Genomic DNA, 26,384 nt, shown 5'->3' on the forward strand with positions numbered 1-26,384 from the left:
CTTCCACCACCTCCTCTGGCAATGTGTCCCAAGCACTCACATCCATTGTGTGAAAAACTTGCCTCGCACATCTCTTTTAAACAACCTCCCCTGCACCTTGAACCTGCGTCCCTCAGTAGCTGACCCCTCCACTCTGGGAAAAACCCCCAAACTTTCCGCTCTATTCATGCCATTCACAATCTTATGAGCTCCTATTGGGTTACCAACCACCCCCCCATCCCCCCCACCCCCAACACAACCTGCTGCGTTCCAATGAAATCAAACCCAGTCTATCCAACCTTTCTTCATAGCTAAAATCCCCCATACCAGGCAACATCCTGATAAGCCTTTTCTGTACCCTCTCCAAAGCATCCACATCTAATCTAGAATCTCCCTCTACACTGTCCCCATCAAACATTCCCAGAGCAGTGACAGCACGGGGTTAGGTACAGAGTAGAGCTCCGGCAAAAGTGAGGACTGCAGATGCTGGAAATCAAAGTCTAGATTAGAGTGGTGCTGGAAAAGCACAGCCAGTCAGGCAGCATCCGAGGAGCAGGAAAATTGACGTTTAGGGCAAAAGCCCTTCATCAGGACTGCTTTGATGAAGAGCTTTCGCCTGAAACGTCTAGACACAGAGTAAAGCTCCCTCTACACTGTCCCCATCAAACACTCCCAGAACGGTAACAGCACGGGGTTGGATACAGAGTAAAACTCCTTCTACACTGTTTATGTCAAACACTCCCAGGACAGAGACAGCACAAGGTTAGATACAGAGTAAAGCTGCCTCTACACAGGAATGTTAGCAGACAAATTGTGACAGTGTGCATTATGATCATTAAATGCCAATAAACTCGTGCTAAAGAAATGTCTGGTTGAAGAGTTGCTTTCTTGGTTTCAATTCAAACAGTAAACCACACGTCAACATTAATACCAGAAGAATCTGTTTCCAGGGATGATTGGACTCGAGCGCTGAGGGCACTAGGACCTGGTGGCATGCTCAGCTGGCTCTATCTATCATTCTGTGAGCTGCTGTTGTACTGCTCAGATTACCAGCACCGTGAGACAGGAAAGGCAGTGTGTACGGCCAGCTCCTGAGCACAGCTGTCCGGCACCCAGGAACACCCAGCTCTCCCGCATTGAGAAACAGCCAGCTCCTGGGCACCAGCTCTCTGGAACTGAGCTCCTGGGCACAAACTCTCCCCCATCCAGCTCTTGGGCACAGCTCTCCCGCACCGAGGAACAGTGTGCAGTGCCAATTCTCAGAGATGATGCCAATGAGCTTGCCCTCTCCACGGGGCTGTTTGCTCACAGACTCCTGATGCCTCCAAAGGCTTGCAGTCAACGCAATGAGTGACAGGTATCACAAGGCTGCTCGGGATGGTTACCTGGATCTGCTGAAAGAGGCGACCAAGAAGGAGCTGAACTCCCCCGATGAGGATGGCATGACTCCTACCCTCTGGGCGGTTTACCATGGCAACCTGGAGGCGGTCAGGCTGATCGTCAGCAGAGGGTAGGTCATACCATAGGTCTATTTGCTCCAAACCTGTCCCTGGGGCATCTTTTATCTTCCACTGATTCAAAGAACATAAAGTACATAAAGAGACCGGTCAGCCCACTGTGATTGTGCCAGTGTTTTCCAAGGTCCAGGAAATTAGTCTCACTCTCCCTGTGCTTCCAACAATACTCACATTCCAAATATTTCCTCTGAAAGATGTGCTTTCTCTTCCCCGGAGTGGCTCGTGTTTGTTTTCTGTGTCCAGGTGGTTTAGTGGGTAGCACATTTGGATACAGAGTCCTACTGCAGACTGTGCGAAACAGTGCCTTACTGTCAGAGGCCCTCCCCTTCCCATCAGTTAAAGAGAGGGCCCTGCCCTGGGAGATGATCACAAGCCCCTTGCAGAGTTTTGAAAGAGGAAGGGAGAATTATCTCTGGTATCTTGACTGATGCCCATCCCTCAATCTACAACATGGCTGTGTGTGGGATCTTGCTGTGTGCAGTCTGGCTGCCTCATTTCCTACATTGCAATCGAAACTTTAAAAGGAGATCTAAAGGCAGAATATGAATGCGTTGTGTTGTCAACAGGACTTTATTGGCTGTACAATCAATTAACTCTCCATGTCAATACGGATGGGCCAGCATTTATTATCCAGAGGGTAGTTAAGTGTCGACCCCATCACTGTGGGTCTGGAGTTACATGTGGGTCAGCCTGGGTAAGGATGGCAGCTTCCTTCCCTAAATGGCATTAGTGAACCAGACGCTTCTTCCTCCTGACATTTGTTTAATGGTCATTATTAGTTCCAGGTTTTTATTGAATTCAAATTCCACATTTCGCCATGGCAGGATTTGAACCCAGAGACTCTGGATTAGCAGTCTAGTGATAATACCACAAGGCCATTATCTCCCTTAGCCACGGTGCTATTTTCAGGCAACATATTCTGGAACATAACTAAACTATTCCCCATCTCGCATCTGACGGTTTTGCCAATTCTCCTCAACCTGTGAGCATCTGGTCACTATCCCTGCAGCCTATGGACTAATTGCTCCTCAGAGACTCCAGCAACAACATCCCCCCCCCAACCCCCACCGAGTCCCTTCATCAGATCTACCCCTTACCATCCCCCTGCCTCCTCTAAGTAGAACAACTGTTTGAATCCATAAGTAAATCTCTTGAAGAGTATAAGGAGGTGTCGAGGCATTATTGAGAGGGAAATCAGGATGGTGGAAAGGGGCTATCTTGGCAGATAAGGTTAAGGATAATCTAAAGAGATTCGACAAGTACATTAAGAGCAAAAGAGCAACTAGGGAGAGAATAGGATCCCTTTAAGATCAACTATGTGTGGAACCACAGAAGATAATAGAGATGCTAAATGAGTATTTTGTGTCAGTTTTTACTGTGGAGAAAGATGGGGAGACTAGGGAACTCAGGGAAAGAAATATTGACGTCTTGTAAACAGTCCACATTACAGAAGAGGAGGTGCTGCAGCGCCTAAAAACCACAAAGTTGGACAATTCTCTGGGACCAGTTCAAGTGTGTTCCAGGGAAGTTAGGGAAGAAATTGGGGGGCCCCTAGCAGAAATATTTGTATCATCTACAGCCATGGATGAGGTGCCAGTGGACTGGAGGGTTGTGCCTATATGTAAGAAAGGCTGTAAGGAGAAGCTGGGAACTATAGACCTGTGAGTCTGACATCAGTGGTGGGTAAGTTATTGGAGGGGATTCTGAGAGATAGGATTTACATCCATTTGGAAAGGCAAGGACTGATTATGGCTTTGTGCATGGGAAATGTGTCTTACAAATTTGACAGAGTTTTTGGAAGGTGTGACAAAAATGATTGATGAGGACAGAGCAGTAGATGTTGCAGTAGATGTTAGTGCAGCCTTTGATGAAGTGGAGGTGCCAGTGTTGGACTGGGTTGGAGAAGGTCAAAAGTCACATGACACCAGGTTACAGTCCAACGGTTTATTTGAAAACACAAGGTTTTGGAGCACTGCTCCTTCATTAAGTGCTGGCAGACCATTGCTAACAGCCGACGAAGGAGCAGCATTCCAAAAGCTAGTGATTTTAAATAAACCCATTGGACTATAACCTGGTCTTGTGTGATTTTTGATGAGGTTCTGCATGGTAGACTAATGAATAAAGTTAGATCACATGGGATTCAGGGTGAGCTTGCCAATTGGTTACAAAATTAGCTTGACAGTGGGAGGCAGAGGGTGATTGGAGGATTGTTTTTCAGACTGGAGGCCTGTGACCAGCGGTGTGCTGCAGGATCAGGGCTAAACCCACTTTTGTTTCTGATATGGATGAGAATTTAAGAGGCATGGTTAGTAAGTTTGCAGATCCCGCCAAAATTGGTGGAATAGTTGACAGTGAAGAAGATTATCTGACTTTGCAAAACAAACTTGATCAATTGGGTCAATGGGCTGAGGAGTGGCAGATGGAGTTTAATTGCATTTTGGTATTGCAAACAAGGTCAGGACTTATACGGTTAATGGTAGGGCCCTGGGTAATGTTGTCAAACAGAGAGACCTAGGGGTTCAGGTATATAGTTCTTTGAAATTTGCGTCGCAGGTAGACAGGGTGGTGAAGAAAGCATTTAGCACGCTTACCTTCATTGCTCAGACCACTGAGTATATGAATTGGGATGTTATGTTGCACTTGTATATTGGTGAGGCCTCTTTTGGAATACTGTGTTTAGTTCTGGTCGTTCTACTGTAGCATTAAATTGGAGGTGATTCAGGAAAGATCAACAAAGATGTCCTGGGACTGAAGGGTTCTCAGGAGAAGTTGGATAGGCCGGGACACTTTTCACTGGAGTGTCGGAGGTTGAGAGCTGACTTATAAAATAATGACGGGCATCGATAGGGTGAATAGTGAAGGTTGTTTTCCTGAGCGGCAAAGTTCAAAACTAGAGGCCATATTTTTAAGGTGAGAGGAGAAAGATTTAGAAAGGAGCTGAGGGGGTCACATTTTCACACAGAGAGGAGTCCGTGTGTGGAATGAACTGTCAGAGGAAGTGGCAGATGCAAGTGCAGTTACAACATTGAAAAGGACAGGTACATGAATGGGAAAGGTTTAGAGGGATATGGACCAAACGTAGGCAAATGGGACTAGCTTAGTTTTGGAAACGTGGCCAGCATGGGCTAGTTGGGCCGAAGGGTCTGTTTCTGTGCTGTATCACTCTATAATTGAAGTTCTTCCCCAATGTCTTAATCCACAGTCCTCCCCATCCCTTGTGTTCTGAAATGTTTGATTGTCTTCACAAACCTTTTCAAACCTGTTCACATTTGTGATTGGTAAAGCACCCCATTCCTTCACCTTGGAGAGATGCTGAGGACAGGGGTACACTCAGCTGTGATGCCTTCTGTGATCCAATAGCTCACCTGCATGCACCCATGAAAGGCAGGGGCCTGGGGAGCAGCTGCCTCTCACCCTGAAAACCTACCCATGCCTTTGGGGGGAAGGCAATGGGAAAGGTCAGGAGGTCGTGAGAGAAAGGGAAGGATGAAGAGTGGCCATAGCTGTAAGTGCTCCCCTGCTTTGTAATGGTAAGTGTTGTGCTGTACCTCACTCATGACACCCCTTCAGGATTTGCTCGGTATGCGTGGAATCTTGCTGTGCATTGGGAGATCCTGCGCTAAACCGACTGCCGCTGCCATGTGGGAAACACAGAGTTTGGAAGATACATAATTACAGAAAGAGCGCAGCTGGTCAGAAATTGATTCCCCCTTCTCTGGTCTCTCTTGTACCTTGGGGCAGCTCATAGTTCCTCAGCCATTCATCAGCCAGCTCAGTGCAGGGGTCTTGGAACCTGTGTACAGGATCCCAGCCTCTTTATTCTGCTTTCTCCCCAGAGCAAGTGACAGTCAGTGCTTGCTGAGGCAGAGAGAGCCACACTGAAAGATTAATGATTGTGACATAATCTTTGCAAGTTTACTGAGCGAGAACCAACCGCTAATGACTGAGAAATAAAAGACAGAGTGTAAATATTATATAATGCAGCCAGAACCGAGGTCAGTACCAATAAGAAAATGCTGGGTGAGATTGTGTGTAAATTCTCTGGCAGTTATCAGGTCTCTATTTAATAATCCATGTACGTTATATAAATTGCATAGGATGGTGATCTGGGGGAATCGACACTGTCAGATCTCCACTATATAAACAGCAGGGACAGGGAATCCTTTATCCAGATGCTGTTGGTGACGCAATACACAGTGTACAGTGGGAACACACATGGCTGATAGAGTTCAGTCTCTGCAAATACGAGGTCTCTCATTCTGTATCAGAGGAAAGAGAGATCAGAGTTTATTCTCAATGTTAAATTGCTGGGAAGTGTGCCGGAGCAAACTGGGATAATATTGCTCCAAGTGATTTTTTGTTTCACCCATGGGACATGGGTGTTGCTGGCTGGGTCAGCTTTTACTGCCCACCCCTAGCTGCCCCTTGAGTCGGGGCCATTCAGCCCGTCACACATGTGCCAGTGTTGTGAGTGAACGCTCCATTTCGCTCCTTTCCCCCAGTTCTGCAAACTTTTCTTTTTGAGAATTTTGAAGGTTCTTACTGAGTTGCTGAGCACGTTCCAACGAACTGCACATTGCTGAGCTCATCCTCATCTCCCACATAGTTCTGCATCCAGCTACCACAGCTGATCAGTGTCTCCTGGTGACTGACTCTCCCGTCAAACAGTTCCTCCTTTTCTAATTCACCAGCACCATTCAAATGTTTAAACATTGACATTTAATCTCTCGTTAGCCTTCTCAGCTCGAAAGGGATGTTCATGCTTTCTTAATAATCTCTGTTTAATTGAATCCTGTCTCCCTAGGGCTATTCTCCTATATCCTCTGTCTGTCATCTCCAAGGCCTTACCAACCTTCTGAAGAGTGCTTTTCCGGGTTCTGAAGATGCCCACTGCTGCAGCTGAGGCTTAACCCAGAGTTGTCTTTTATTCATTCACTGGATGTGGGCATCATTGGCTAGACCAGATCTATTACCCATTCTGAGTTGCCCATTGATAAGATGGTGGTGAGTTGCCTTCTTGAACCGTTGCAGTCCGCATGCTGTAGGTTGACCCACGAAACCCTTAGGGAGGGAATTCCAGGATTTTGACCCAGCAACAGTGAAGGAACGACAATATATTTCCAGGTCAGGATGGTCAGTGGCTTGGTGGAGAACTTGCAGGTGGTGGTGTTCCCATATACCTGCTGCCCTTATCTTTCGAGATGGAAGTGGTCATGGGTTTGGAAAGTACTGTCCATGGGTCTCTGGTGAATTTCTGCAGTGTATCTTGCAGATGGTACACATTGAGGTACAAACTGACAGAGTGTTGGTGGTGAAGGGAGTGGATGCTTGTGGATGTGGTGCCAATCAAGTGGCTCCTTTTTCCTGGATGGTGTTGAGCTTCTTGAGTGTTGTTGGAGCTGCCCCCATCCAGGGCTAGTGAGGAGTGTTCCATCACACTCTTGACTTATGCCTTGTAAATGATGGACAGGCTTTGGGGAGTCAGGAGGTAGTTACTTACTGTGGTATTCCTAGCCTTTGACCTTCTCTTGTGGCCACTTTGCCTAGGTGGTGAGTCCAGTTGAGTTTCTGGTCAATGGTAACCCCCAGGAGGTCAGTACTGGGGGATTCCGTATTGGCAACACCATTGAATGTCTCTTATTGGTGATGGTCATAGACTGGGATTCTGGAAACTGTTCTGTTGCCATTTCAGTCCACTACTAAAAATACAGAAAAATAAAAAGATGATGTGTCGTTATAGAATTGACCAAAAAACTTCAAACATGGTGTGAAGAACAAAACTGTTGGGAGATAGCAAGAGGATCAGCCATGATCGTATTGAATAGTGAATGGGCCAAATGGTCTCCTTCTGGCCCTATTTAGAAGCAATGGCTTAGTGATTTTGTCACTTGACTAATAATCCAAAGACCCCAGTGATGGTCTGAGGACTTGGGTACAAATCCTACCATGCTGGATGATGTAGTTTGATTCAATTAAATATCTGAAATTAAGAATCTAATGATGACCATGAATCCATTGTTGATCGTTGGAAAAACCCTTCAGATTCACTAATGTCCTTCAGGGAAGGAATCTACCATCCTTACCTGGTCTGGCCTTCATGTGACTCCAGACCCACAGCAATGGGGTTGACACTTAATGCCCTCTGAGCAATTATAAAGGGTAATAATTAGCAGTCCAGCCAGTGGCACCCACATCCCTTACATGAATAAAACAAAATTTCTGCTTTTATTTCAGAAATGCTATTTTTCGGACAACTCTTATATTTTAGACAGCAACTTCTCAGAGAGTGTGCCTGTATAGTGAACAGAGCATCAGTCTTAATGACTATCTCCAGGGAACCCATACAGTATTACTCTGATTGTCTGAAAATCATCTCCCACTACACCTGCCCCTTCACCAAGCTTAAGCCATACAGCCTCTGTCCCTGACATTCTCATAAATCTTGGATTTTCTCATTTTTATTGAGACACATCCATTAATTCACAGCTGTGGGTGGCACAGTGGCTCAGTGGTTAGCACTGGTGCCTCACAGCGCCAGGGACTGGGTTCAATTCCATCCTTGGGCGACAGTCTGTGTAGAGTTTGCACGTTCTCCCAGTGTCTGTGTAGGTTTCCTTCGGGTCCAAAGATGTGCAGGTCAGGGGGATTGACCATGCTAAACTGCTCATAGTGCTCAGGGATGTTCATGGCTCGGTGGGTTAGCCATGGGAAATGCAGGGAGGGGGGTTCTGGGGTGGGATGCTCTTCAGAGGGCCAGTAAGAACTCTTTGGGCTGAATAGCCTGTTTCCATTTTGTAGGGATTCTATGAATTGGTGAGTGGAGTTTTTAGGTAAGTTTGTTAATGCAGTGCCTGGAAACCAGGCTCTAAACCATGAATGTACAATCCTGCGTACCAGGTGAGAGTGAATCAGTAACCTCATGAACTATTGGCTAAGGCATTTCCTTGCACACAGTGATAGCCCTTCACCCTGCAGAGGTGAAGTGTCCACCTTTTAGGACAGGGCACGCTAATGGGGGAGAAGATAGCATAGTGGTAATGTGACTATATCTACAATCCTGAGACCAGCAGCAGTGCTCTGGGGGAAAAGGGTTCAAATCCCACCAGGGGAGCTAGAGAAGTTGAAACTGGAATTGAGATCGTGTCTCAGCGATGATGACGACAAAACTACCTTTGATCCTTATAAAGTTCCATCCTGTTCATTATTGCCCTTTATAAATGGTCCTTTGGAGAGGGGGGAATCTACTGTCCTTACCTAGCGATTCCTGATGAAGGGCTTTTGCCCAAAACGTTGATTTTCCTGCTCCTCGGATGCTGCCTGACCTGCTGTGCTTTTCCAGCACCACTCTGATCTAAACTCTGGTTTCTAGCATCTGCAGTCCTCACTTTTACCGAGTCTGGTCTATGTGTAAGTCCAGGCCCATGGGTTGACTTGTTGTCTACCCTCTGTAATGACTGCAATAAATGGTGACCTTACTAGCAATCCCAATAAACAAAAAATATTGACCATGGGGATATTGCTGAGGAGTTGACAGCATCACGATCTACCTTAAACACAGTGAATTGGGAATTAACCCACAGGAAGAAGTAGCAAAGCTGAAAGGCCAGTAGGCCTCAGGCTTTGGTTGCTGAACCATGGATCAGTGAAGCAAAGTCAAATTGTAACTCAGGGGCACTATCAAATAGGGCTTCACTATTCACGATGAGCCACTTTTTATTGGCTGAGCAATGATTGAGTCCGTTACTAAGGAATTCTAGCTCCCTAATACTTCTCCTCTCCAATTCTGTTCTAGTGAATCTACCACCGAGACCCTCGTTAGTCTCACAGCCTTCATCCTTGCTGCAATCTTATTCGACAGAAGTCAGGAGCTATCAAGAACTTCAAAATACCTCGTGAAAGGGTTTAGGGTGCCCTGAGGTTGTGAAAGGTGCTATCAAATGCACATCTTTCTTTCCAGTTTGTTTTATTCGTCATAAAGAAAGCTTCTAGGACAGGTCTGGCCAGAGCTCCTGCTGCCATCTTTCTCTCTCCTTCGCTTGAACCTGTTTCTGGATTCCAGCAGCATGCTGGGATTGTGGATAGTTCTCGGGATGGAGGAGATGAGTTATTTACCAGTCTGTTCAGAGATGTTTTCACACACTGCCAGGGGAGCTGGGTCTTGAACCTGGGCCCCTAGCTCAGAGGCAAGGGCACTACCACAGTGTTAGGGGAAGACTGCCTATATGCCGAGCCCTTTCCCAGCTGGGTTGAGCAATCTACTCCACATGCAGTTTCCGGGTGATTCCCATTCCCCATTCCAGTCCCTGGGCCGGCTCCCAACTGGACAGTCGATGCTCATGTCAAGATGGAAAGGGTTTAACAAAATGAATCCTTTCACTGTCTCCAGCAGCTTCACATTTCCCTTCAGTCAAAGCCTGCAGTTCCTGCCTGCGTCTCATTTACATTGAGGCTGTAAGTCATGTCAAAGGGAGTCCTCTCGAATCCCTCTGGAAGCATTCAACCATCTGTCATCATACAGTCACTGAACAGGAACCAATCTTCAGGAACCCGATTTTAATTTGCATTTAGAGTGATGGATTGATTGGGAGCATTGCTCTCTGACCTTTACTGATTGAGATGGCTCACATTTTGAAATAAATGATCAAGAAGCCAGTGCACCTGCCAATAACTGCTGGCTCTGCCTTTAGCTGCCTGGCCCTAAACTCAGGAATTCTTAAACATTTAGAGTCATAGGGATGTACAGCATGGAAACAGACCCTTCAGTCCAACTCATTCATGCCGACTAGCTATCCTAAATTAACCTAGTCCCATTTGATAGCACTTTGCCCGTATCCCTCGAAACCCTTCCTATTCATATACCCATCCAAATGCTTTTTAAATATTGCAATTGTACCAGCCTCCACCACATCTTCTGGCAGCTCATTCCATACACGTACCACCCTCTGCGTGAAAAAGTTGCCCCTTAGGACCCTTTTATATCTTTCCCCTCTCACCCTAAACCTATGCCCTCTAGTTCTGGACTCCCCGACCCCAGGGAAACGACTGTGTCTATTTATCCTATCCATGTGCCTCATGATTTTATAAACCTCTATAAGGTCACCCCTCAGCCTCCGATGCTCCAGGGAAAACTGCTCCAGCCTGTTCAGCCTCTCCCTATAGCTCAAATTTTCCAAACCTGGCAACATCCTTGTAAAACTTTCCGAACCCTTTCAAGTTTCACAACATCTTTCAGATAGGAAGGAGACCAGAATTGCACACAATATTCCAACCAATGTCCTAACCAATGTCCTGTATAGCCGCAACATGATCTCCCAACTCCTGTACTCAATACTCTGACCAATAAAGGAAAGCATACTAAATGCCTTCTTCACTATCCTATCTACCTGCGAGTATCTTTCTCTTTCTCCATCTGTTAGAGACTCCATAAAGACAACTCTTTTAATTTGCCCATCATCTCCCTGATCTTGGTTTGGTGTCATTTTGATTTTATAAATGTTTCCAGTGAAATGCTTCAACATTTTTTAGTATCTAAAAGGTGTTGTGTAGAGTCAGGTTGTTGTTGTAGCCTGAACAAGTTCAGAACAAGCACTAGCTGATGCTAAGCTGTTCTCTTAAGCAGGAGACTGGCTCACAGACTGTCCACCAAGCTCCTCATGAGTTTAGGAGTTGGGGTGCCATGTTGATGTTGTACAAGACATTGGTAAGACCTCTTCTGCAGTAGTGTTCAGTTCTGGTTGCTCCGTAATTGGAAGGATATTGTTCAGCTGGAGAGGGTTCTGAAGAGGTTTACCAGGATGTTGCCAAGAATGGAAGATTTGTGTTATAAGGAGAGGCTGTATAGGCTAGGACTTTTTTAACTGAAGTGCAGGAGGTTGAGCGTAGACCTGATAGAGATTTTTAAAATCATAAGGGGCATAGATAAGGCATCTCTTCCCTCGGGCAGGGAATTTCAAGGTGAGGGGCATGTTTTTAAGGTGAGAGGAGAAAGGTTTAAAAAAGTTGTGAGGGGCAACTTTTTTTACAGAGAGCGATTTGCATGTGGAATAAACTTCCAGGGGAAGTGCCAGATGTGGGTAGAGTTACAACATTTAAAAGACATTTGGATAAGAGGAAACATTTGGTGGGATATGGGCTAGGCTCAGGCAGTTGGGACTAGTTCAGTTTTACGGACTGGTTGGACTGAAGGGTCTGTTTCCATGCTGTTTCCATGGTGGTGTCAGGCTGCTATTAAAGTGCAGGGCATCACTTAGTTTGGAGAAACAGAATTGAGGAGAATGGAAGGAGGAAGTTCAGCACCCTGCGCTTGCTCTTTAAAATAGTTGTCCAATTGGGTCCACTCCCCACTTTCTTTTAATGGAATCCTTCAATTCTTTCCAAGTATTTGCCAAATAGTTTTTTTGAAAGTTTGAATCTGTAGCCAGCAGCCTTTGCAATGGTATTCCAAATGGCACTAGCTCATTGTGCAAAAGGCTCCTCCTCACCTTCCCTTCTGGCCACAGGGAAGATTATTTGTTTCCTGATTATCTCTAACCTTCCTCCTCAGGTCCATAGCCCTCCCACGTATGGAACCAATGTCTCCTCATTCACTCTATCAAAATCTTCCAACATTTTCAACAACTTGACTTAATCTTCCGATAACCTTCTCTGCCTGAAGGAAATCAATTCCAGTTTCTCCAATCTCTCCACATCTCTGATCTCTCTCATTCCTGGTACCACACTAAGGACGTACTGATAACGTCACTGGACTAGGAGTCCCAAATGGTAAAAACAATGACTGCAGATGCTGGAAACCAGATTCTGGATTAGTGGTGCTGGAAGAGCACAGCAGTTCAGGCAGCATCCGAGGACAGGCAAAATCGACGTTTCGGGCAAAAGCCCTTCATCCCTCTCCACCCTGACCTATCACCTTCATCCCCTCCCCCACTCACCCATTGTAGTCTATGCTACTTTCTCCCCACCCCCACCCTCCTCTAGCTTATCTCTCCAAGCTTCAGGCTCACTGCCTTTATTCCTGATGAAGGGCTTTTGCCCGAAATGTCGATTTCGCTGCTCTTTGGATGCTGCCTGAACTGCTGTGCTCTTCCAGCACCACTAATCCAGAAATAGGAGTTCCAAATCCTGGGCTAATGTTCCGGGGAACACAGCGACTGCTGGAGAATGCTGGAGAAACTCAGCAGGTCTGACAGCCTGTGTGGAGAGAGAGAAGAATAGAGTTTATGTTTTGAGCTTGCGATGACACCTCCTCAGAACTGCATATTCTGGGGATATCGGTTCAAATCTCTCCATGATGGGCCTGTGGAATTTGAATTCAATAAAAAAATTGGAACGATAAATGTGTATCTCAGTTGTAGTTCACTCATCTCCTCGAGGAAGGAAATCTGCCATCCTCACCTGGTCTGACTTACATGTGACTGAAGACCCACAGCTATGTGACTGACTCTTAACTACCCTCTGGGCAGTTAGGGATGGGCAATAAACATTGGTCTAGCCAGTGATACCCACATCCCATGAACAACTTTTTAAAAGCTCTTTGAAAAAGGGCCATGTTTCGTCAGCTGATCCAGTCATTACCTCTGAGTCACAGGTTCAAATCCTGCTCCAGAAACGTTTGGCCGCAGAAGATGAAGGATTTGATGTGGTTCAAATACTGATTTGATTTGGTTTGATTTATTTTTGTCACATGTACCAAGATACCATGAAAAGTATTGTTTTGTGTCTTATCTGGACAAATCATACCTTACATAAGTACATCAGGGAAATTGAACCGAGTGCAGAATCTATACAGAGAAGATGCAGAGAAAGATCAACTCTAGTATATGAGAGGTCCATTCATAAGTCTGATAACAGCGGGGAGGAAGCTGTTCTTAAATCTGTTGCTATGTGGTTTCAAACTTTTGCTTTTTCTACCTGATGGAATGGCGCGGAAGACATTATAACCGAGGTGGTGGGGAGGGGGGGGGCCTTTGCTTATGGTGGTCACTTTCTCAAGGCAGCAGGAAGTTTAGAGTCAATGGATGGAAAGATGGTTTGCATGATGGACTGTGTTCACAACTCTCTGCAATATCTTGCGGCCTTGCCACACCAAGCTGTGATGCATCTGGATAGGATGCTGTCTATGGTTCACCTTCCCGCACCATTCCCCGAAGGGAAAGAACTGTGTGCCGAGAGATGAAACAAACTTGCTTCTTGAATTCCTGATGAAGGGCTTTTGCCTGAAACGCCGATTCTCCTGCTCCTCGGATGCTGCCTGACCTGCTGTGCTTTTCCAGCACCACACTCTCGACTCTTGCTTCTTAAATTGGCTTGGGGACACCAAGAGCAAGGTTTTGGCACCCATGAGGGGTGAGTGATGAGAGGATTTGTTCATCTGGGCAGCGTGCTAGTTTACCAGCACCATCTGCTCTTATGCCATCAGTGGGTAGCTGGTTAAGGCACGTTGGCCATTTACAGGGGCTGCCTTGGCTTTTCCCTGTACAGTGGTGACACGGCAGCTGGGCTAGTGTTGTAATTGGATCATGTAGAGAGGGTGCCTTGGGTAGGTGGACCCTCTCCCTCTTCCTGGACTGGCAGGGTCTGGGCTGCAGCATCTCCTGCTAACTTCCCAGTGGGCCGAGCCCACTCACTGCCCTTAATTGGACGGTGAACCACTAACAAATCAAGCTTTTTGTTATTCATAAGATGGAGGCCTTGCTGGCTGGGGCCAAAATTTATTGCCCGTCCCTAGTTGCCCCCATAAGAAGGTGGTGGTGCCTTCTTGAACCAGTGCAGTCCATCTACTGTAGGTTGACCCACAATGCCTTTAGGGAGGGAATTCCGGGATTTTGATCCAGTGACACTGAAGGAACGGCAATATATTTCCAAGTCAGGATTGCGAGTGGAATTTGCAGCTGGTGGTGTTGCCATGTTCTCCCTGTAGGTTTGGAAGGTGCTGATGAGAGACCACGGGTGAGTGGCAGCAATGTGCCTTGTAGAGGATGTGAATCGGGAAAAATCACAACCAAGTGACACTTCCCTCAGTTAAAATCTTTGATTATAATGGCCAACACTCAAAGTCCTGTCTCAAGGTTTGTGTTTAAAAATCTGTAAGATTTGAGGAGCGCAAGGAAAGGGAGGGACTGGGAATGGGCACTGAAAGCTCTGATCACATAGTGCCACACACATCTGACTGGCATCTGTCAATGAAGTGATTTCCCTGCAATCCCTCTCAAACCCGTCAAACCCGTCAATCCCTCTCAAACCCATCAATCCCTCTCAAACCCATCAATCCCTCTCAAACCCGTCAAACCCGTCAATCCCTCTCAAACCCATCAATCCCTCTCAAACCCATCAATCCCTCTCAAACCTGTCAATCCCTCTCAAACCCGTCAAACCCTCTCAAACTCGTCAATCACTCTCAAACCCGTCAATCCCTCTCAAACCCGTCAAACCCGTCAATCCCTCACAAACCCGTCAAACCCTCTCAAACCCTCTCAAATCCGTCAAACCCGTCAATCCCTCTCAAACCTGTCAAACCTGTCAATCCTTCTCAAACCCGTCAATCCCTCTCAAACCCGTCAATCCCTCTCAAACCTGTCAAACCCGTCAATCCCTCTCAAACCAGTCAATCCCTCTCAAACCTGTCAATCCTTCTCAAAACCGTCAATCCCTCTAAAACCCGTCAATCCCTCTCAAACCTGTCAAACCTGTCAAAGCCTCTCAAACCCGTCAATCCCTCTCAAACCCGTCAATCCCTCTCAAACCCGTCAAACCCGTCAATCCCTCTCAAACCCGTCAATCCCTCTCAAACCCATCAATCCCTCTCAAACCCGTCAATCCCTCTCAAACCCGTCAAACCCGTCAATCCCTCTCAAACCCGTCAATCCCTCTCAAACCCGTCAAACCCATCAATCCCTCTCAAACCCGTCAATCCCTCTCAAACCCTCTCAAACCCATCAATCCCTCTCAAACCCGTCAATCCCTCTCAAACCCGTCAATCCCTCTCAAACCCGTCAAACCCGTCAATCTCTCTCAAACCCGTCAATCCCTCTCAAACCCGTCAAACCCATCAATCCCTCTCAAACCCGTCAATCCGTCTCAATCCCTCTCAAACCCATCAATCCCTCTCAAAACCATCAATCCCTCTCAATCCCTCTCAAACCCATCAATCCCTCTCAAACCCGTCAATCCCTCTCAAACCCGTCAATCCCTCTCAAACCCGTCAAACCCATCAATCCCTCTCAAACCCGTCAATCACTCTCAAACCCGTCAAACTCATCAATCCCTCTCAAACCCGTCATTCCCTCTCAAACAAGTCAATCCCTCTCAAACCCATCAATCCCTCTCAAACCTGTCAAACCCGTCAATCCCTCTCAAACCAGTCAATCCCTCTCAAACCCGTCAATCCCTCTCAAACCTGTCAATCCTTCTCAAACCCGTCAATCCCTCTCAAACCCGTCAATCCCTCTCAAACCCGTCAATCCCTCTCAAATCTAGCAATCCCCCTCAAACCCGTCAATCCCTCTCAAACCTCTCAAACCCATCAATCCCTCTCAAACCCATCAATCCCTCTCAAACCTGTCAATCCCTCTCAAACCCGTCAATCCCTCTAAAAACCCGTCAATCCCTCTCAAACCCGTCAATCCCTCTCAAACCCGTCAATCCCTCTAAAAACCCGTCAATCCCTCTCAAACCTGTGATCCCTCTCAAACCCGTCAATCCCTCTAAAAACCCGTCAATCCTTTTCAAACCCGTCAAAGCCTCTCAAACCCGTCAAACCCGTCAATCCCTTTCAAACCCGTCAATCCCTCTAAAAACCCGTCAATCCCTCTAAAAACCCGTCAATCCCTCTCAAACCCGTCAATCCCTCTCAAACCTGTCAAACCCGTCAATCCCTTTCAAACCTGTCAATCCCTCTAAAAACCCGTCAATCCCTCTAAAAACCCGTCAATCCCTCTAAAAACCCGTCAATCCCTCTCAAACCCGTCAATTCCTCTCAAACCCGTCAAACCCGTCAATCCCTCTCAAACCCGTCAAACCCGTCAATCCCTCTCAAACCCATCAATCCCTCTCAAACCCGTCAATCCCTCTCAAACCCGTCAATCCCTCTCAAACCCGTCAAACCCGTCAATACCTCTCAAACCCATCAATCCCTCTCAAACCCATCAATCCCTCTCAAACCCATCAATCCCTCTCAAACCCGTCAATCCCTCTCAAACCCGTCAATCCCTCTCAAACCCGTCAATTCCTCTCAAACCCGTCAAACCCGTCAATCCCTCTCAAACCCATCAATCCCTTTCAAACCCGTCAATCCCTCTAAAAACCCGTCAATCCCTCTAAAAACCCGTCAATCCCCCTCAAACCCGTCAATTCCTCTCAAACCCGTCAAACCCGTCAATCCCTCTCAAACCCGTCACACCCGTCAATCCCTGTCAAACCCATCAATCCCTCTCAAACCCATCAATCCCTCTCAAACCCGTCAATCCCTCTCAAACCCGTCAATCCCTCTCAAACCCGTCAAACCCGTCAATACCTCTCAAACCCATCAATCCCTCTCAAACCCATCAATCCCTCTCAAACCCATCAATCCCTCTCAAACCCGTCAATCCCTCTCAAACCCGTCAATCCCTCTCAAACCCGTCAATTCCTCTCAAACCCGTCAAACCCGTCAATCCCTCTCAAACCCATCAATCCCTTTCAAACCCGTCAATCCCTCTAAAAACCCGTCAATCCCTCTAAAAACCCGTCAATCCCCCTCAAACCCGTCAATTCCTCTCAAACCCGTCAAACCCGTCAATCCCTCTCAAACCCGTCAAACCCGTCAATCCCTGTCAAACCCATCAATCCCTCTCAAACCCGTCAATCCCTCTCAAACCCGTCAAACCCGTCAATCCCTCTCAAACCCATCAATCCCTCTCAAACCCGTCAATCCCTCTCAAACCCGTCAATCCCTCTCAAACCTGTCAAACCCGTCAATACCTCTCAAACCCATCAATCCCTCTCAAACCCGTCAATCCCTCTCAAACCCATCAATCCCTCTCAAACCCGTCAATCCCTCTCAAACCCGTCAATCCCTCTCAAACCCGTCAAACCCGTCAATCCCCCTCAAACCCGTCAAACCCGTCAATCCCTCTCAAACCCGTCAATCCCTCTCAAACCCGTCAAACCCGTCAATACCTCTCAAACCCGTCAATCCCTCTCAAACCTGTAATCCCTCTCAAACCCGTCAATCCCTCTAAAAACCCGTCAATCCTTTTCAAACCCGTCAAAGCCTCTCAAACCCGTCAATCCCTCTCAAACCCGTCAAACCCGTCAATTCCTCTCAAACCCGTCAATCCCTCTCAAACCCATCAATCCCTCTCAAACCCGTCAATCCCTCTCAAACCCGTCAAACCCGTCAATTCCTCTCAAACCCGTCAATTCCTCTCAAACCCATCAATCCCTCTCAAACCTGTCAATCCCTCTAAAAACCCGTCAATCCCTCTAAAAACCCGTCAATCCCTCTCAAACCCGTCAATCCCTCTCAAACCCGTCAATCCCTCTAAAAACCCGTCAATCCCTCTAAAAACCCGTCAATCCCTCTCAAACCCATCAAACCCGTCAATCCCTCTCAAACCCATCAAACCCGTCAATTCCTCTCAAACCCGTCAATCCCTCTCAAACCCGTCAAACCCGTCAATCCCCCTCAAACCCGTCAAACCCGTCAATCCCTCTCAAACCCGTCAATCCCTCTCAAACCCGTCAAACCCGTCAATCCCTCTCAAACCCGTCAATCCCTCTCAAACCCGTCAAACCCGTCAATCCCTCTCAAACCCGTCAATCCCTCTCAAACCCTCTCAAACCTGTCAATCCCTCTCAAACCCAATACTCAATTGCCTTTGATCTTAAACAATATTCAAATCATTTTCAGCCTACAGGATCCCAGATCGATTTTCTGAGCGCATGAATGCTCTCCTTGGTCACCCGGCTGATTTATAGCTCAACCAAAAATAGGTGAACAGGTCTTTATCATGTGCTCATTGTGGGATCTTGCTGCACAGCTTGGCAGGCTGCTTCCCCATGATATAACAGTGAACCACATTCCAACAATCCTTCATTGGCCCCTCAGAGGAGTGCAGGAACATGCTGAGGCTGGGACTGCAGCTATATAAGTACAACTATTCCTTTCACGGGATAAAACTCCTTCAGGTGGGAATGGAGGGATGATGAGACTGGGGAATCAGAGGAGATTGTCATGGTTAAAGGCTGAGATCTGAGTGGTGGGAAGATCAGTGACCCTTCACTCTCACACAGTCAGCCCATGGACTGGCGAAGGTATCACATAAGGTTGGTCAAAGAATCATTGCAAGATCTGATGATGCAGATTGTTCATTGTTCTGCCCAGATTATGAACCATCGCTGGGGTGGAATGCTAAGAGGGACTTTCGGTTGATACAGTAATCACTTTCCCTTTGCTCAAGATGTTTGTCCAGTTCTGGCCCCTCTGTTACAGGAAGGATATTCTCAAGCTGGAGAGAGTTCAGAAGCGTTTTATCAGGATGTTGCTCGGGAATGGAAGGTTTGAGTTACAAAGAAAGGCTGGATAGGCTGGGATTTTTTTTACTGGAGTGTAGGAGGTTAAGAACCTTATAAACGTTTATAAAAACGTTAGATAGGGTTCATTGTCTTTCCCCCCAGGCTGAGGGGTTTCAAGACCAGGGAGCACATTTTTAAGGTGCGAGGAGAAAGATTTAAAAAAGACATGAGGGGCAAATATTTTACATTGGGATGGCTTGCATATAGAATGAACTTCCTGAGGAAGTGGTGCATTTGGGCACAGTTTCGGGCACAATTGTGTGTGGCACGGTGGCTCAGTCGTTAGCGCCAGGGGCCTGGGTTTGATTCCAACCTTGGGCGACTGTCTGTATGGAGTTTGCACATTCTCCCCGTGTCTGGGTGGGTTACTCTTCAGAGGGTCAGTGTGGACTGGTTGGGCCGAAGGGCCTGTTTCCAAGCTGTAGGGATTCTAATCTAATTGCAACATTTCAAAGAAATTTGGGTACGTACATGAATAGGAAAGGTTTGGAGGGAGCAGGCAGGTGGAACCCGTTTAGTTTGGGATTATGTTTAGCATGGACTAGTTGGACTGAAGGGTCTGTTTCTGTGCTGTATGACTCTATGAAGCTGAACATTGTGTGGATAATTCCACTCCCCAGAGAGTTAATTCAGGACGAACAGAATTGCTATAAAGTCTATTTTATTTTATGGAGGTGACATTTGATGCTGGTCAGTTATGAGTAATGAGGATGCTTTGCTGCTCAGTGTGCCTGCTAGTCAAAGTCATTCCTCAATTGAATTGTTGTTTGGGATCATATTAACATCAGAAATTTAGTTGCAATGTTATTTATGACCCAGACCAGAACAGATAAACCTGGCCTGGCCTCAGTGAACCCAACAGACTGAAAGGTCACACACATGAAGTGAATTGTTACTTAACCAGCACAATTAGCAGCTCCTCTTTATAGATTCTGAACACAGGATAAGAGAGTAGGGAGCTTCTAGTTTAAACCTCCAGATACCTCCTGAGTGGGCGGCACGGTGGCACAGTGGTTAGCACTGCTGTCTCACAGCGCCAGAGACCTGGGTTCAATTCCCGCCTCAGGCGACTCTCTGTGTGGAGTTTGCACATTCTCCCCGTGTCTGCGTGGGTTTCCTCTGGTTTCCTCCCAAAATTCAAAATAAAAATGTGCAGGTTAGGTGAATTGGCCATACTAAATTGCCCGTAGTGTTAGGTGAAGGGTTAAATGTAGGGGAATGGATCTGGGTGGGTTGCGCTTCGGCGGGTCGGTGTGGACTTGTTGGGCCGAAGGGCCTGTTTCCACACTGTAAGTAATCTAATCTAATCTAATGCAACACTCAACCTGCAGCAACTAGGAAACTGCCTCAAAGTCATTTTTGATCAAATTCCTTCTAACCTGGATTTTCACTGGTTTATAGTTCCACATACGCTGGCTCTCACTAGGCTATAACTCTACAGCTAGTGCTGTTCATTAGAATACAATCCACAATACCCATGGAGTGAGAGCGTCAGGTGTTGAGTAGAATTAGACCATTCAGCCCATCGAGTCGGCTCCACAATTCGATCATTGTTGTTATGTTTCTCAACCCCATTCTCCTGCCTTCTCCTATAACCCTTGACCCGTCCCCTACTCATCAAGAGCCTATCTCTCTTTGTCTTAAATACACTCAATGCCTTGGCAGTCTCCTGTGGCAATGAGTTCCACAGATTCACACCCCCAACTGAAGGAATCTTTCCTCATCGCAGTTCTTTTTTTTTTCTTTTCTTTCATTTATTTAAGTGTCTTGTTTGGTTTTTTGTTCGTTGATATAAAGCTAAGGCTTACAATGGCAGGGGACCTCGGACCTGTGGCATGTGCCTCTTGCTTGAAGTAGGAGCTCAGGGAAGTGGCTGATGTCCCTGACTCTTACACTTGCAAGAAGTGTGTCCAACTGCAGCTCTTGTTTGACCGCATGACGGCTCTGGAGCTGCGGATGGACTCACAGTGGAGCATCCGCAAGGCTGAGGAGGTCGTGGAAAGCACGTTAGTGAACTGGTCACACCGCAGGTTAGAATTGCTGAGGGAGACAGTGAATGGGTGACCAAAAGGCAGAAAAAGAGTAGGAAGGCAGTGCAGGTATCCCCTGCGGTCATCTCCCTCCATTTTGGATACTGTTGGGGGAGATGGCTCACCAGGGGAGGGCAGCAGTTGTCAAGATCATGGCACTCTGGCGGGCACTGCTGTTCATAGGGGCGGGAAAAAGACTCGTAGGGCCTAGTCATAGGGGATTCTATTGTGAGGGGAGTAGATAGGCGGTTCTGTGGCTGAAGACGGGACTCCCGGATGGTAAATTGTCTCCCAGGTGCTCGGGTCAGGGATGTCACTGATCAGCTGCAGAGCATTCTAAAAGGGGAGGGTGAACAGCCACCAACGATATAAGTAAAAAACAAGATGAGGTCCTGAAAGCAGAATTCAGGGAGCGAGGAGAGAAGTTAAAAAGGACGACCTCAAAGGTAGCGATCCCAGGATTACAACCAGTGCCACATGCTAACCAGGGTAGAAATGAAAAAATAGGCAGGTTGAACACGTGGCTTGAGGGATGGTATAGGAGGGAGGGCTTCAGATTTGATGGACATTGGGACCGGTTCTGGGGAAGTTGGGACTATTACAAATTGGATGGACTACATCTGAACCAAAATGGAACTAATGTACTTGGAGGAGTTTTTTGCGACTGCTGTTGGGGAGATTTTAAACTAATATAGCAGGGGCTGGGAACCAGAAAAGAAGACAAGTAGGCAGCGAGGTGGGAACGGGTGACTATAAGAATCATGAAGATAGCATGAATAAGGGGAAGAGTAGGCAGAGAGCAGGTGAACGCAACAGAACTGGTGGCCTGAGGTGCATCTACTTTAATGCAAGGAGTATAGTGGGTAATGCAGATGAACTTAGGACTTGGATTGGTGCCTGGGAGTATGATGTCATTGCAATCACAGACTTGGTTGAAGGAAAGGCATGATTGGCAACTAAATGTTCCAGGATATAGACACTTCAGACAGGACAGGGAGGGAAGTAAAAGGTGAGGGGAGGAGTTGCATTGCTGGTCAGGGATAATACCACAGCTGTGCTAAAGGAGGACACTATGGAGGGCTTGAGTAGTGAGTCATTATGGGTGGAGATGAGAAATAAGAAGGGTGCAGTTACAGTGTTGGGGCTGTATTACAGACCTCCCAACAGTGAGCGTGAGGTAAAAACACAAATAGGTAAACAGATTATGGAAAGATGTAGAGGCAACAGATTTTAATTTTCCCAACATTGACTGGGATACACTTAGTGTCAAAAGTCTGGATGGGATAGAATTTGTAAGAAGCGTCCAGGAGAGTTTTCTAGAGCAGTATGTCAATAGTCTGACGAGGGAAGGGGCCATATTGGACCTGGTGTTGGGGAATGAACCAGGCCAGGTCATAGGAGTTGCAGTGTGGGATTTCTTTGGAAACAGTGACCACATTTCCGTAAGTTTCAGAATACAGCAGACAAAAATGAGAGTGGTCCTAAGGGCCTAAACTGGGCTGATTATATCAAAATTAGGCAGGAGCTGGGAAATGTGGATTGGACACAACTATTTGAAGGAAAGTCCACATTTGTTATGTGGGAGGCTTTCAAAGATAGGTTGAAGATAGTGCAGGATAGACATGTCCCTTTGAAAACAAGGGATAGGAAAGGCAAGATTCGTGAACCGTGGATGACAGGAGAAATTGTGCGACTAGCCAAGAGGAAAAGGGAAGCGTACGTAAGGTCCAGGCAGCTAAGAACAGAATGGGCCTTGGGGGAATATCGGGAGAATAGGAGCATTTTTAAACGAGGAACCAAGTGGGCTAAAAGGGGTCATGAAATAGCTTTGGGGAGCAGAATTAGAGAGAATCCCAAGGCCTTATATTCTTATATAAGAAGCAAGAGGGTAACCAGAGAAAGGGTTGGTCCACTAAAGGGTAAGGAAGGAAGGAAGGTTGTGTCGAACCTGAGAAAATGGGTGAGATTCTCAATGATTACTTTGCATCAGTGTTCACTGAGGAACAGGAGGTGATGAATGCTGAGATTAGAGATGGACGTTTGTTTACTCTGGATCACGTTGACCTAAGGAGGAAAGATGTGTTGTGTAGGCTAAAGGATATTAAGGTGGTAAAATCCCCAGGACCGAATGGGATCTATCCCAGGTTACTGAGGGAGGTGAGAGAGGAAATAGCTCGGGCCCTGACAGATATCTTTGAAGCATCCTTAAACACAGGTGAGTTGCTGGAGGACTGGAGGGTGGCTCATGTTGTCCCCCTGTACAAGAAGGGTAGTAGGGATATTCCAGGTAACTACAGACCAGTGAGCCTGATGTCGGTGGTGGGAAAGTTGCTGGAGAAGGTGGTGAGGGATAAAATCTATTTATATTTGAAAAAGAATGGGCTTATCAGTGATAGGCAACATAGTTGTGTAGGGTAGATCATGCCTTACCAACTTAATAGAGTTCTTTGAGGAATGGACCAGGTTAATAGATGAAGGAAGGACTGTTGATGTCATATACATGGACTTTAGTAAAGCATTTGATAAGGTTCCCCATGGTAGACTAATGGAGAAAGTGAAGTCACATGGTGTGCAGGGTGTTCTAGCTAGGTGGATAAAGACCTGGTTGAGCAACAGGAAATGGAGAGTAGTAGTTGAAGGAAGGTTCTCGAAATGGAGAAAGGTGACCAGTGGTGTTCCACAGGGGTCAGTGCAGGGGCCACTGTTGCTAGTAATGATCTATAAGAGGGCACTGTTGGTATGATCAGCAAGTTTGCAGATGACACGAAGATTGGTGAAGTAGCAGAAAGCATAAGGGACTGTCAGAGAATACAGGAGGATATAGATAGACTGGAGAGTTGGGTGGAGAAGTGGCAGATGGAGTTCAATCCAGACAAATGTGAGGTGATGCATTTTGGGAAGTCTAATTCTAGAGCGAATTATACAGTAAATGGAAGAGCCTTGGGAAAAGTTGATGGGCAGGGAAATCTGGGAGTGCAGGTCCATTGTACCCTGAAAGTAGCTGAACAGGTAGATAGAGTGATCAAGAAGGCATATAGTATGCTTGTCTTCATTGGACGGGGTATTGAGTATAAGAGCTGGCAGGTCATGTTAACATTGTACAAGACATTGGTTCGGCCGCATTTAGAATACTGTGTACAGTTCTGGTCGCCATATTACCAAAAGGGTGTGGATGCTTTGGAGAGGGTGCAGAGAAGGTTTACAAGGATGTTGCCTGGTATGGAAGGTGCGAGCTATGAAGAGAGGTTGAGTAGGTTAGGATTGTTTTCATTAGACAAAAGGAGATTGAGGGGGGACCTGATTGAGGTTTACAAAATCATGAAGGGTATAGACAGGGTAGATAGAGACAAGCTTTTTCCCAGGGTGAGGGATTCAATAACGAGAGGTCACGCTTTCAAGGTGAGAGGTGAAAGATTTAAGGGGGATACATGCAGCAAGTACTTTATACAGAGGGTGGTAGGTGCCTGGAACACGTTGCCAGCAGAGATGGTAGAGGCAGGCACGGTAGATTCATTTAAGGTGCATCTGGACAGAGTAGGTGGGGAGCAGAGGGATACAGATGCTTAAGAATTGGATACGTTTAGACAGTGGATTTGGATCGGCTCAGGCTTGGAGGGCCGAAGGGCTTGTTTCTGGGCTGTAAGGTTTCTTAAAGGGTGAGGCTGTGCCCTCGGGTCTTAGTCTCTCCTTCCAGTGGAAAAAGCTTTCCCACGTCCACTCCTGGCCTTTCAGTATTCTACAAGTTTCAATCAGATCCCACGTCATTGTTCTGAACTCCAACGTGTACCACACTGTGGGTAAGTTAGTGCTGAGGGAGTGCTGCACTGTCAGAGGGTCAGTGCTGAGGGAGTGCTGCACTGTCAAAGGGTCAGTGCTGAGGGAGTGCTGAGGGAGTGCTGCACTGTCAGAGGGTCAGTGCTGAGGGTCAGTGCTGAGGGAGTGCTGCACTGTCAGAGGGTCAGTGCTGAGGGAGTGCTGCACTGTAAGAGGGTCAGTACTGAGGGAGTGCTGCACTGTCAGAGGGTCAGTGCTGAGGGAGTGCTGCACTGTCAGAGGGTCAGTGCTGAGGAAGTGCTGAGGGAGTGCTGCACTGTCAGAGGGTCAGTGCTGAGGGAGTGCTGCGCAGTCAGAGGGTCAGTGCTGAGGGAGTGCTGCACTGTCAGAGGGTTGTGCTTAGGGAGTGCTGAGGGAGTGCTGCACTGTCAGAGGGTCAGTGCTGAGGGAGTGCTGCGCTGTCAGAGGGTCAGTGCTGAGGGAGTGCTGCACTGTCAGAGGGTCAGTACTGAGGGAGTGCCGCACTGTCAGAGGGTCAGTGCTGAGAGAGTGCTGCACTGTTGGATGGTCAGTGCTGAGGGAGTGCCGCACTGTCAGAGGGTCAGTGCGGAGAGAGTGCTGCACTATCAGAGGGTCAGTGCTGAGAGAGTACTGCACTGTCAGAGAGTCAGTACTGAGGGAGTGCTGCACTGTTGGATGGTCAGTACTGAGGGACTGCTGCACTTTCAGAGAGTCAGTACTGAGGGAGTGCCGCACTGTCAGAGGGTCAGTGCTGAGAGAGTGCTGCACTGTCAGAGAGTCAGTACTGAGGGAGTGCCGCACTGTTGGATGGTCAGTACTGAGGGACTGCTGCACTGTCAGAGGGTCAGCGCTGAGGGATGCTGCACTGTCACAGGGTCAGTGCTGAGGGAGTGCTGCACTGTCAGAGCGTCAGTGCTGAGGGAGTGCTGCACTGTCGGACGGTCAGTGCTGAGGGAGTGCTGCACTGTCAGAGGGTCAGTGCTGAGGGAGTGCTGCACTGTCAGAGGGTCAGTGCTGAGGGAGTGCTGCACTGTCGGACGGTCAGTGCTGAGGGAGTGCTGCACTGTTGGATGGTCAGTGCTGAGGGAGTGCTGCACTGTCAGAGGGTCAGTGCTGAGGGAGTGCTGCACTGTCAGAGGGTCAGTACTGGGGGACTGCCACACTGTCAGAGGGTCAGTGCTGAGGGATGCTGCACTGTCACAGGGTCAGTGCTGAGGGAGTGCTGCACTGTTGGATGGTCAGTACTGAGGGAGTGCTGCACTGTCAGAGGGTCAGTGCTGAGGGAGTGCTGCACTGTCAGAGGGTCAGTACTGGGGGACTGCCACACTGTCAGAGGGTCAGTGCTGAGGGATGCTACACTGTCACAGGGTCAGTACTGAGGGAGTGCCGCACTGTTGGATGGTCAGTACTGAGGGACTGCTGCACTGTCAGAGGGTCAGTGCTGAGGGAGTGCTGCACTGTCAGAGGGTCAGTACTGGGGGACTGCCACACTGTCAGAGGGTCAGTGCTGAGG

The 26,384-nt window shown here is 47.4% G+C and overlaps 1 protein-coding gene across 1 annotated transcript in view; it reads left to right on the forward strand.

Moving 5' to 3' along the window:
* Positions 1 to 1,083: 1,083 nt before the first annotated feature.
* The window catches only part of ush1ga (Usher syndrome 1Ga (autosomal recessive)), a 43,833-nt gene continuing 18,532 nt past the window's right edge, over positions 1,084 to 26,384 (forward strand). The window contains exon 1 of the mRNA XM_088000813.1: positions 1,084 to 1,489. Within this exon, the coding sequence (XP_087856939.1) occupies positions 1,326 to 1,489 (164 nt within the window). The 5' untranslated portion in view covers positions 1,084 to 1,325. The remainder of the gene's footprint in view (positions 1,490 to 26,384) is intronic.

This window comes from Chiloscyllium plagiosum, unplaced genomic scaffold (genome assembly GCF_037043375.1).
Source record: "Chiloscyllium plagiosum isolate Xiang-an unplaced genomic scaffold, Cpla_swu_hap1 HiC_scaffold_25, whole genome shotgun sequence".
Taxonomy (NCBI): domain Eukaryota; kingdom Metazoa; phylum Chordata; class Chondrichthyes; order Orectolobiformes; family Hemiscylliidae; genus Chiloscyllium; species Chiloscyllium plagiosum.